At 47.3% G+C, this 12,137-nt stretch overlaps 2 protein-coding genes across 2 annotated transcripts; one reads left to right on the forward strand and one right to left on the reverse strand.

Moving 5' to 3' along the window:
• The first annotated feature begins 981 nt into the window (after nucleotides 1-981).
• Nucleotides 982-4,155, forward strand: LOC120713365 (WEB family protein At3g02930, chloroplastic-like). Its single transcript, XM_039999350.1, has 3 exons — nucleotides 982-1,318; nucleotides 1,434-1,647; nucleotides 1,745-4,155. The coding sequence occupies exons 1-3, from the start codon at nucleotides 1,299-1,301 to the stop codon at nucleotides 3,800-3,802; spliced, it is 2,292 nt and encodes a 763-aa protein (XP_039855284.1). The 5' UTR covers nucleotides 982-1,298; the 3' UTR covers nucleotides 3,803-4,155.
• A 4,713-nt stretch (nucleotides 4,156-8,868) lies between these two features.
• Nucleotides 8,869-11,643, reverse strand: LOC120713374 (uncharacterized membrane protein At4g09580-like). The gene is made up of 4 exons (XM_039999358.1): nucleotides 11,318-11,643; nucleotides 9,886-10,156; nucleotides 9,481-9,651; nucleotides 8,869-9,367 (listed from the first exon to the last, which is right to left on the reverse strand). The coding sequence occupies exons 1-4, from the start codon at nucleotides 11,476-11,478 to the stop codon at nucleotides 9,203-9,205; spliced, it is 768 nt and encodes a 255-aa protein (XP_039855292.1). The 5' UTR covers nucleotides 11,479-11,643; the 3' UTR covers nucleotides 8,869-9,202.
• Between the last annotated feature and the right edge of the window lie 494 nt (nucleotides 11,644-12,137).

Consider the following 12,137-nt stretch of genomic DNA (forward strand, 5'->3'; position numbering starts at 1 on the left):
ATGAAAACGACAGTGTTTTATGCGGCCATGTTCGATGCTTAGGCACTAAACAGTTGAAACGCAAAAAAAATTTCGAAAGAATCTTGCTAATTTGAAGTATTAAATGAAGTCTATTTACAAAACTTTTTGCACAGATGGGTTGTAAATCACGAGACGAATCTAACGATGTTAATTAAGTCATAATTAGCAGATGGTTACTGTAGTATCACTGTTGCAAATCATAGATTAAATAGATTCATTAGATTCGTCTCGCGGTTTACAGTCCATCCATGCAAAAAGTTTTGTAATAGACTTCATTTAGTACTCCATGTATGTGTCGAAACATTCGATGTGACGTTTTTTTTGTGTTTACGGGTTTATGGGTGAGAACTAAACATGCCTTAAATACAGTACCCCAATCGAACACAGTACCTGCTCTGCTCTGCCGTGGAAGCTTCCGCGGTCTTGCTGCTGAGTGCTGAAGCCTGGCTTCCTTCCCGACACAAAATTCACAAGTGAAAATTACTGAATCTTTTACCGAATCGACAGTGGTTGCTCTGAAATTCGCGTCAGTTAAGGGGAGGAAAAAAGTTCAGTTCTCTGAAGTCTGAAACCTTGATGCAGCAGCGGGAGCTAAAAATGGTTACCAGGCAGCCGGGGAAGTGGATGGCAAAAGGCTGGGGGTTTTCTTGCGAAATCACCTGGCCCTTTTGGCCCTTTTCACTTGCCGCTATTCCCAATTCACAAGAGACACCGGCGTACAACTCTGTAAAAGCGAGCAAGGGGGATGGAGAAAGAAAGAGTGGAAAAGAAGCAAGCAGGTGGTGTCTTTTTCCACGGTCGCCCTCTGTCTGCTCGCTCGGCCAGCGGTGGTTAGAGGGGGCAACAGCTGCAAGCTCAAGCAAAGCGTGCTCGTTAACCATGCCGCACAGTGTGATGTTATTCTCTCTCTGGTAAAGCACTGGTGCTGGTATTAATCTAGTGCTTCAACTGGCTCCAAGCCCTGCCTTTTCTCCTGGCTTTACACTTCACCCCTCTCTCTCTCTCTCTCTCTCTCTCTCTCTCCAGCCAAATAATGTGAGAACCCTACACGAAATCACCCCATATACACCCGGCTTAGCTGTTCATGACGCCAATGCTGGTGATCAGATTCTATTCCCCTTCCCCCTAGCTACCACCACGGCCGCCCTGTGCTCTGCTGTTGCTCACAGCGACCAACACCGACGCACCGACTGCTTCTTCTTCCCTCCCAATCTTACGCCGACGCCGCCCACCATCCCCGTTTGGAGTCACAGAGAGCGGCCGAGGCAAGCGTAGCAATGCTGGGAGCCAGGCCGAAGTAAGCATCGATCTCTCTGGTTCCACGCGAGAATTCTTTGTTTTGGCTGCAGATCCTGGAAGGTCGCGCGGTTCGGTTCTTAATCTCAGCAGAAATTTCGATTCTTTGGGCGCAGATCTGCGGCGGCCGAAGGCAAGAGCGGCAAGGTCACGCCGCCGACGCCCAAGGGGAGCAGGGCGAGCAAGCCGGCCTCCGCCAAGCCGGCCAATGGCACCCCGCCGCAAGCGCCGCGCACAGCCGACAGGTCCCCCAGGTCGGCGGACAAGCCGCTGTCGGGCGACCGACGCACGCCCAAGGTCTTCGACCGGCTTAGCACGCCCCCGGCCGAGGTACGCGTTCTTTGATTCTCCAGTGTCCTGTGATCTTGGTATGCTTCTGAGGTATTGGATTGTGACTTGTGAGTGATTTTCGTTCGAATGGCTGCAGAAGCAAAGCAGCGCCGTGAAGCTGTCCCAGGAGCTGCAGGCGCAGCTCGCCGCGGTCCAGGAGGAGCTCGTGAAGGCCAAGGAGCAGCTGGTGGAGAAGGAGAAGGAGAAAGGCAAGGTCCTTGAGGAACTAGAGGATGCCAAACGGCTGGCCGATGAGGCCAATGCCAACCTGATGGTCGCGCTTGCCGCGCGGAAGAAGGCGGAGGAGGCCTCCGAGACCGAGATGTTTCGGGCAGTCGAGCTGGAGCAGACGAGCATCGAGTCGATGCAGAAGAAGGAGGAGGAGCTGCAGAGGAAGCTGGAGAGCATGCGGAGCCAGCAGGAGTCTGATGCGGTTGCCCTGCGGTCGACTGTGGAGCAGCTCGAGAAGGCGAGGTATGAGCTGGCTGACGCAATCGACGCCAAGAACTTGGCGCTCAACCAGGTGGATGATGCGGCCCGGCTTAGTGAAGTGAATGCTCACAAGGTGGAGCTCCTCAGTGCAGAGGTTGCTCGCCTGAAAGATTTGCTTGACACTGAGCTGGAGAGCAAAGAGAAAGAAGGTGCTGAGCGAATCATGAGGCTCGAGGCAGAGGTCTCCACACTGAAGATTGAGCTCCAGAAAGCAAAGGAGGCTGAAGAGAAGGTAGCTGAATTAGGAGATGTTATCGAAGAGCTTAGAGTTGATGTCGCCAATGCTACAAAGGCCACAACTGAGGCAGAGGAGCTGGCTGATGAATGGAAACAAAAGGCTGAAATACTGGAAATTAAATTGGAGGCAGCCAACCAGTCTTACATGTCGAAGGTTGATTCCTTGAATTCAGTAATGAAAGAATTAGATGCAGCAAGCACCTTGCTCGCTGAGAAAGAATCTGAACTTTCTGACCTTCAGAACAAGCTGCAAGCCTTAGAAGATGAGGTAGCTAGGCAGAATGAAGATATTATTGTGTCAAATGAGCGTCTTGATGTTGCAGAGAAAGAAGCAACTGAATTGAGGGAAGAGATCAATGATCTCCAGTCGAAGCTCCAAGCACTTGAAGAGGAGAAGATGGATGCTATCAACAACGAGAACAATGCAAGCTCACAAATTGATTCAATATATGAAGAGAAGGAGAAGCTGGCTCAGGAACTAGAAGCTAGCAAAGATGAATATGAGAAAGTTAAGAAGGCTATGGAAGATCTAGCTTCAGCATTGCATGAAATGTCCGGTGAAGCGAGAGAGGCACGGGAAAGGTACCTCAACAAACAAGAAGAGATTGAGCGTGCCAAAGCACAGATAGAGGAGCTCAACATGAATCTCAAGAACACCCAGGAGAACTATGAGGTTATGCTCGATGAAGCAAACTACGAGAGAGTCTGCTTGAAGAAGACGGTGGAGCGAATGGAAGCAGAAGCGAAGAACACATCTGAGGATTGGCAATCCAAGGAGGCCAGCTTTGTAAGCTCCATTAAAAAGTCTGAAGAAGAAATTAGTGCAATGAGAGTTGAGATGGATAAGGTAACAGAAACAGCGAGAGACTGGGAGAACAGAAATGCTGAATTGGAGGAGAGGCTGAAGGAGCTGGAAGCTCAGGTGGAGGAAGCTAACAGAGCCAAGGATGAAGCAAAAGCTGAAGCACTAGGCTGGAAAGAGAAGCTATTGGACAAAGAAAATGAGCTGCAGAACATAAAACAGGAGAATGATGAGCTACAGTTTAAAGAATCGACCGCCTCCGAGAAACTCAAGGAGATATCTTCCATGCTTGGCAATGCAAAAGGTAGAATGCTAAATGGCACAGGTTTGAAAGATGAGAACGAAATGGCAAATACCAAGGACGACGATCCTGTGATGGTAGTTGCTAAGATGTGGGAGAACAGCAAGGTCACCGACTATAACTTGTCTACCGAGAAGGAGAAAGATGACGAATCAGAACTTGATCTGGAGTCTAACAGGGGAGATGCTGCCTCTGACTGCCACAGGTTGTCCACAGACACCAGGATGAACAGCAACACCAAGCTGGCAATCAAGCAGCAGCAACCCAAAAGGCCTTTGATGAAAAAATTTGGTGGTTTGTTGAAGAAGAAAAGCCAGCATTAGAACAAATTGAGCTATTTCGAAGAAAAAATATCGATGTACACTATGGATGACTATTTCTCTAGCTTCACATTCACTTTGGTCCTGCAGAGTTGGAAGTAAAGATAATAGTATAAGAAGTCTCAGAAGAGAACAGAAGGGTGCTGTATTTGCTTCCCTTTTTCTGTCTAATTCCTTGTATTGTGTATGTTTGAGGAGCATTCGTCATACTCTAGTTCATGTATTTCTTGGTCTGCTGGGGTAATGTTAATGTAAAAATGTGAGGTTTCGATTCATTTGTTCTCCAACACACTTCACAGTATTTGTGAGTGTAAAGTATCTGAAGACTGAAGCAGAACCAAGATTGCTGTTCTTGATGACTGAGTCCAGTGTGAACATCTGCGCATAGTGGACGCCAATGTACTCGAGATGTAGTTATTGTGCCCGCGTATCTCTTCGACCTCCTGAATGGAAGGTCAGTACAACCGGCAATCCGGCATCCACTGCATATGCATAATTGCCAATCAAGGACCTCACATGTTGACCTGTAGTATCATGCATAAGAATGGCAACGGGTCGGGTTCGGATCGGGTGGAGTCTCCGTGCACCCAAAACTGAAACCCGAACCCAAAACCTGAAACCGATTCGGGTGGAAATCCATCACTAAAACCAAACCCGCGGATACCCGAAACCTGCAGATAAATATACACATATTCACATGTATAAACAAGAGGCAACAAATAATAAATATTTTCATGACTCAACTTTCAATAAATTTAATAGTCTAAGTAAACAAATTATCATTAACATATTATAAAACATGAGTTTTAATTCCAAATAATTTATTTCGGATATCCATTGGATATCCATGGGTGGAAACCAAAACCCGAAACCGAATCCGAAACCAAACCCGAACCTAAAAACCATGGGCGAAAAACCAACACCAAACCCGAAACCCGAAAAACCGAAACCCGCGGATACCCGCACCGAACCCGATCCGCTGCCATCTCTAATCATGCAATGAAATTCACACGCCGTTTTACTCGTCCTAAGCCGCATTGCTGGCTTCTAAATTTCAGTTGGTTTGTGCCTCAAGAACTCTGAATATATTTTTTCCGAAAATAAGAACTTCATTCCAGTTGGTCTGGGCCTCAAGAACTCTGAGTATATTTTTTTTCGAAAATAAGAACTGTCTCACTGTCTGAATGTTGCCATGCCCAACTAGATGGCGCTTGGCACATGCAGGGGACGAGCAACACGGCCAAGAGAGTGGGAACCAGGGTTTACCTTTCCGTCGGGAAGCGTTTTCCCGCCTGAGTCCGGGAACGGGAAACCGGCCGGTTCCCGGTGAAAACCGCCAGAAACCGGACGGGATGGCACTTCAAATTCAAAAATTGGGAAACCGGTTTTCCCGACCGGGAACCGGTGTTTTCTGACCGGGAAACCGATCACAACGACCGGGAATTCAAGAAAAACAGGTGCAGTGAAGCCAAATTTTACAAAGAAATGACTCCATTTGAACAATTGACATGTCGTAAGATATTTTGAAGACATATATAATGTTTTAATGTATATAATGGACATAGCATTGCATAGTTAGTACGAACAATGAAAATTTTGGCAGCATTTCAGTGCAAATTGAATACATGACATGGCACAAACATATATAAGATACATATATACATGTCACACACATATATACATCGAGCAATTGTATATCATTGACACAGAGATAATGTATATAAATAGAGGTTCATACACACTAGTTCATACAAATCATCAAATACATAACCAAAGTCCATGCTCCATAGTACACATTATTCCGCATGATACATACAAATAACATGATGTGTATTTGATGATTTGTATGGACTATGGATATGAAGTTTGGATGGACTATTGTTGTGATTTATGGACTACTCATGCGAACACAACATTTATATGTATATGAACTTCTATTTATATGTTTATCTCCCTGTCAATGATACATAAATGCTTGATATATACTTTGTGCAATGCTATTTACAAAATTACGGGGAAATGTTGCCAAATTTTTTAATTTTCCCCTCGCCCGACGGCATTTCCCGGTCAAAATCAACGGAAACCGGCCGGGAAACGACGATTCCCGCTCGGGATGCAGCGGTTACCGTTCATACAAATTTTTTAAAAAAATTTAAATTTGGGCGAAATTTTCTGGGAAATTCTGGCGGTTTCCAATCCCTGATAGTTCCGGGAACGGGAAATTTTTCCGGTTTCCGGCGGATACCGGACGGGAAGTGAAACCCTGGTGGGAACATGTGCGGGTGGGGTTTTATTTTCATTGGGAACATGTGGGTCTCTCACAGCTCTGCACCGGAGAAAGAAGCTCTGCGTGGCATGTCTCGGACCAGCGTTCTTGGAGGGCCCGGCATCTTCAGAAAACAATCTGATCCTCGTCCCCATTACCCACGACGTGTGTTGCGACCAAGGTTTTTCCCCCGACCGGTTTACCCAAACCGGCGCCCACCGGTTCCGGTTTGACCGGTTAAATTCAAATTTGAATTAAAAAAACTCAGTTCAACCGGTTCGTACTGGTATACCGACCGGTTTGACCGGTTTACCGGCCGGTTTGTATTCGAATACAAATTTAAAATCGCATGTGTAACCGGTTTGGACCGGTATACCGGCCGGTTAGACCGGTTTACCGACCGGTTTTACCGGTTTACCAAGTGGGCCTTGATGGGCCGTCTCATTTTTTTCCTTTTCTTTTTTGTTTTAACTTTAAATGCCCGAAAAGCATGTTAAACGAACGAATTTTTGAGAAAATTTGACACCATTAGATTCGTCACACCTTAAAGTATTTTTAGAAATTTTTTAAAAATTTTCATTTTTTTGAATTCAAATTTGAATTTTAAATTTGGACCGGTTTGGTACCGGCCCAAACCGGTCAAACCGGACCGGTTTGACCGGTTAACCCTGGTTGCGACATGATCGCTCTCCCTGAAGAGACGATCACCCCTCGAGACTCTAGTCAATGCCAGGGGGGAAGAACACTGCACTGCCCACAGAAATTGGAGATCTGGGACGCTGTTAAAAATGCCTCGACAAATAGTGTTACTTGCTTTTGGGTCTTACCAGGAAATCCGGGGCCAGGCCACGACGTTCTTCCAGCTGAATGCGCAGTCGTGCAGAGATAGCTAATGTGACAGCGAATCAGCACTGCGCAGGGACAGAGGTACTCCTGGCAACGGCGGACGACAAGGCCGTGAAGCCAAGAACAGCCATCGCGTACGCACGTGTGGGGAGTAAAGAATTCGCCAGGCCAAGCGACCGCTCCAATACTCATCTGCTCGATCACAAGGATACGCGAGGACCCTCCCATACATGCCGTGACCTCCTGGGAGGGGAATCGCCGTCCCCGCAAGGAAGCGGCAGGTGGCGAGACAGCTCGGCTCGGGCACCGACGCGAGGTGCGGCGCGCGCGGCCGGACGGACGGCAGCTCCACGTTCCGGCGGAATCCCCGCACGGCGCTGCAGGAGAAAGCCGCCACCAGCACGGTGGATTGGTGGTTCTGCGCAGAAACTTGGCGCCCCTGCGTGGGGATCGTGGCCGGGGGAGACCTCCGCACCGCGATTCCTTCCCGCCTCCGCGGCGGACGGCGAGGCCGCGTGCGCCGCGGCGGGGAGGTGACGGTTATCGGGGATCTCTATATACCTATAAACTTGTGGAAGATAAATAACCTATGTATCTATAAAGCCCACCAGACTCAAATTAGATTTAATATTTTTTAAAAAATATTTCAATATTTTGACATAATGGATTCAACATTTTTTACAAACTATTTCAATATTTTGACATAACGGATTAAACATTTATCAAACATACTTCAACATTTCAATATTTTTTTTGAGCGAGCACCCCCTTCCTCTCCGACGCCGGCGGCGGAGCTCCCGCGCGGGTAGGCTGGCGCAGCTGAGCGGCGGCCGTGCGGCACCGGCAGACCACGGCGGCCGGCGGTGCGGGGGCAGGGGCGGGCGCCCGGAGCGGTGGCCGCGCAGGGCTACGGGCACGGAGGCACAGGGGCGGCGCGCGACGAGCAGCAGTGGTGGAGGCGGCGGCAGGACAGGGAAGGGCCGACGTGGTGCCCCCCGCAGCGGCGGCGCTTGTCCGCATGGGTGGCGACATGGGCACGAGAGGGATCACGGGTGAGAGAGAGGGGGTGAGGGTTAGGGTTGAGTGTGTTGATTCAATAGCGGTAGATGATTGTACGAATTTCAAATACTGGAAGGTGGAAAAGAAAAAATCTTCTGTAAAATATATAGGATTGACGGCGGTTATCCGTTGGGTTTTCGTTCTGTTGCAGAAACGGGCCGCACTGTTGCGCGCGGTGCGGTGCAGGCCGTGTGTTGCGGACGTGCGACAGTTCATGGGCCCGACCAAATAAAGACTTGGGGCCCGTTAAAGCAACAGCCCACTGTTTTTTTTTCTTGTGGAGGATGTCGGCGCAAGTCGACTAGTACTTGACGGGCCCAAGCACTCTGTTGGGCCTCCGTGGGCGGAAACCGGGTGGAGGTGCTTGCTGATGCGCTATTCGTGAGGAAAGCTCAAAAGTTCACTCGACAGGAGCTAGCCGACACGTCAACGTGCAAAATCGTGGACCAGACCCTGACATCAACCCTTGATTTTTTTAAAAAAAAGTAACATCAACCCTTGATACATACACCCTGTGGCCGTGCTCACCTGAGCACGGCGACAAGCGGCGCTCAGCCACCAAACCAACCTCCATTGCGAGGACACTAACATGGACGCCTCGTCAGCACCTTTGCAGCGCCAGCAACAAGTTGCCGGGGATGTGTGTGGTTCCATCGCACGGCTGAAGAGGACCCAACAAAGAGAAAAGCTGGCACATTCATATGCATTACCAACCAAAAGCACTATCGTCAACACAAAACTAATGCTTCCCCCCGAATAGCTATGAATGATCACGTATGTCTGAAATAAAAGCAAAGATGGAGAATGACAGCCCATTTGCATCTCCTGGCGCGTCCGAACAAGAACAAACGCAACATCTCCACAGACCACACGCAACGCACCGGATAAACACGGTAGATGTTCACGAATCACTGAATCAGCTGTATTGATTGAATCTGGTTAACGTTGTGCAAAGATACAATAATCAGTGAATCAGTTAAACACAAGAATCGAAAGCAGTCTGCTCCGATGTCCGTTTCGCTTGCAAGATTCAGCATGAGGCGACCATGATATGGTGCATCCCTTTCACAATATCAGCACAAAAGTTTTCCAACAAGTGGAGACAGGCTGGGACCCTCGCCATGTTCGTGGCAGGCGACAGGTTCCATTTGGTCCGAAGTCATGGAGCCACCACCAGGCGCTGAGCTTCAGTATGTACAGGGAAGGAGGACGCTGGGGTGGCGTGCAAGCGATCAGTTGGTGCAAGCTGCAATGTCTGCTGGTGCTTTGCTTTGCGTCTCGTCCTTGCCCAGCAATGTTGGCGTCACCGAAACAAGCCCGATCAGGAACAGCACCGCAATCGACTTCGGATCGTATAGGTCGTTCAGCGATCTCAGGTCACTCAAAGCAATTCCTGCCTGAAATTCAGAAAATAAAGAAGGTTAGGATAACCAGTTAGCGCATGTCAAGATTGCACTTGAGGGCACTAATACAGTAATTCTTTCGACATGTAAATGAGGAAATGCTGTACCCTGACAGTCACAAAGGCAGCTGGGATAAGGCCAATGGCCGTCGCTAAGAAGAAGATATGGTAGGGCACACCCACTATAGGTGAAGCAAAATTGATGAAAGTATTCGGAAGTGTTGGAGTGACTCTCAGGAACAGCATGTAATTCAGCAACTTCTTTCTCCTTTTTGCAACCTGAAAAGAAGTAAATAACATCAGTTACTCCCTCCAGTTGTGTGCATTAACATTGTAACTTCTGCAGTGACTTAATATCCCTATAACATGGAGTGACAACAGACCCCTAGTAAAAGAAGTAGCACTGCTATTGGCACATTGGCAGTAAATTGAGCATGAGACAGCATGGAATGTCTGAGCATTATCATAAGCTCATAACTGAATGTCAACTAACAATGCAGATCCTACTGTTACCTGCTTTTGGAAGAACATGAGCTTGTCCGGCCACAACGAGAAGACCAGGGGTTTGCCGACCAGCTTGGACAGGAAGTAGCAGGAAGAAGCGCCGGCAGTGGCAGCAAAGATCACCAGGGCCAGACCACCGAGCTGCCCGAAGAGGGCTCCGGCAAGCAGGGACATGAAAATAGTCCCAGGGATCATGAACGTCTGCATGAAGATGTACACAGCGCAGTAGCCCACCAACACCTGGATGGTGTAGTCACTGGTGTAGCCCTCCAAATGGTTGCTGCAAGTTAGGCATTCCACAGTTAGAAATATTGTAATTGAACATCCATCCATCCTACAATAACATAGTGGCAACTGAAGTCAAACTGAATAACGAACACTATACTAAGTTGCAGATGATATCTTCTTGAATAAAAGTTGTACAGTAAATTTACTGCAGAACTTCCAAAAACAGAACAAAGCTGTACTATAAATTTACTGCTCAGCTTACAAATATCTGCAATTCAGTATTTGTTAACTTACAAATGAGGACGCTGAACCAGTACTCACGTGTGTACACAAGGTTACAGCGAATCTTCTCCCCCCCCCCCAAAAAAAAAGTTTACAGCGAATCTTTTATCTGTCTAATCTAATAGTATAAAAACTGAACAAAAGGCACATCTCACAAAACACGCTCTGAGCTCCCAGGTCCAAAACGTACGACAGTTACAGCTGGTCAGAAAGGTAACATCGAAAAGAAGGGATTATATACTCCACCGACTCCGAAAACTACGGGATTAATTACTTTTCTCAATGAATTTAGGGACCACACGCAGAAAGTGCATGAACCTAACTTCCTTGGATTTGGATAACCATGTTACACATGTTCATGTTCTGCATACTGCATTGCTAAATATTTAATTGACTATATCAAACATGACAAAAATCCAGGGGCATAAAAGTACAATTGAAATACTCCTGCAAGTTCCGAGCTTGGCTAATTTTAAATCAAATATCTGTAGATCGTTGCTTCATCGCCCACCTGCAAACGAGGATTATTTTTGCCACAACACAAAGGAAATTCGTTCAACAGAACCACTGAGATCCTCTTCCCATCAAGGAAATATCATCTCCATGTCCGCAGAAATTCACATAAGCAACCGCAGAACACAAGAAGGACCATATCAGAAGCAGAAGTAATTTTGACCCAAATCTAACAACAAGAGAACAGCTTCAAAATTACTTTTATGAAAAAAACAAAGGCAGGTATGATATTTAATGAAAAAAACAGTGAACTAGAGCTTTAGTTAGAACCAGACAACCGAGATTTATCACCCTGTTTACCTGCCAACTATAAAAACAACAAGAAAAAAATGTTTTTTTTTAAAAAAAGAGGAAATAGATTGGCTTGGAGGTTGGAGCACGAAATTAGAACAAGTGGAGACGGAGAGGATTGGATTACGTGAGGACTTGGAGCTCTTGAAGGTTGCGGGGCAGCTTGAGGAAGCTGTAGTCAGAGTGGGGCATGGAGATGTAGACGCCGGCCAGCGCCGCGGCGAAGACGGCGGCCACGGCGGCGAGCAGCGCCGCCTCCCACACCGGGAACCTGTCCTCCCTCGCCATCTCGTCCTCTTCCTCCTCCCCTCTTCCACCAGCAAACTCTTCGGCGGGTTGGCCGTTTGGGCGAGGTCGTGACTCGTGCGGGGAACGAGAGACTAGAGGAGGAGAGGAAAAGGAAGACGGGCGACAATGGAGAGCGCCGTAGCCTTCTATTGGACTTCGGTTACGCTTCTCCTCTTTCCTGTCTGGTCGCTTTTAGGAAACGGAGAGATGTTGGAATATTCTCTCCTCCTGTTTTTATGATTTTTTAGACAGAGTTTCTTGTATTTTGGCAGAATCAGGTACTGCTATGCGGCTATGTTTCAGTATTTTTTTTTCTCCTTTTGGAACTAAATTTATTTTTGGGTCTTAACTATTCCGTTTTATTTTGAATTGAAGCTCATCCTTGTAGCTTAGCCTGTGTTTTTTTTTACATTTTCTTTTTTGAATATCTTATAGCATAGTGTATGTGCGTTGTTGCGGGTAATATAATGACCAACATAAAACCATCAGCTTTATTCATTCACTTTATGTACATGACACATTGTGATTGTGCGAGATATTGATTGTCCATATTCCGACTGGGATTCCAATTAATTTATCCGGGTTCCGATCAGGATTCGTATGATTGTCCGTACTCCGATTAGGATTCCGACTGATGGACCAAGAAACTATCGCTTGCT

This window comes from Panicum virgatum, chromosome 1K, assembly GCF_016808335.1.
Source record: "Panicum virgatum strain AP13 chromosome 1K, P.virgatum_v5, whole genome shotgun sequence".
Taxonomy (NCBI): Eukaryota; Viridiplantae; Streptophyta; class Magnoliopsida; order Poales; family Poaceae; genus Panicum; species Panicum virgatum.

Coding starts and splice junctions, on each gene's coding strand:
- LOC120713365 (XM_039999350.1), top strand. CDS start 1,299: ATGCTGGGAGCCAGGCCGAA. Junction 1,319..1,433: donor ATGCTGGGAGCCAGGCCGAA/GTAAGCATCGAT, acceptor CTTTGGGCGCAG/ATCTGCGGCGGCCGAAGGCA. Junction 1,648..1,744: donor TTAGCACGCCCCCGGCCGAG/GTACGCGTTCTT, acceptor GAATGGCTGCAG/AAGCAAAGCAGCGCCGTGAA.
- LOC120713374 (XM_039999358.1), bottom strand. CDS start 11,478: ATGGCGAGGGAGGACAGGTTCCCGGTGTGGGAGGCGGCGCTGCTCGCC. Junction 10,157..11,317: donor CAAGAGCTCCAAGTCCTCAC/GTAATCCAATCC, acceptor CCTAACTTGCAG/CAACCATTTGGAGGGCTACA. Junction 9,368..9,480: donor CTGCCTTTGTGACTGTCAGG/GTACAGCATTTC, acceptor TCTGAATTTCAG/GCAGGAATTGCTTTGAGTGA.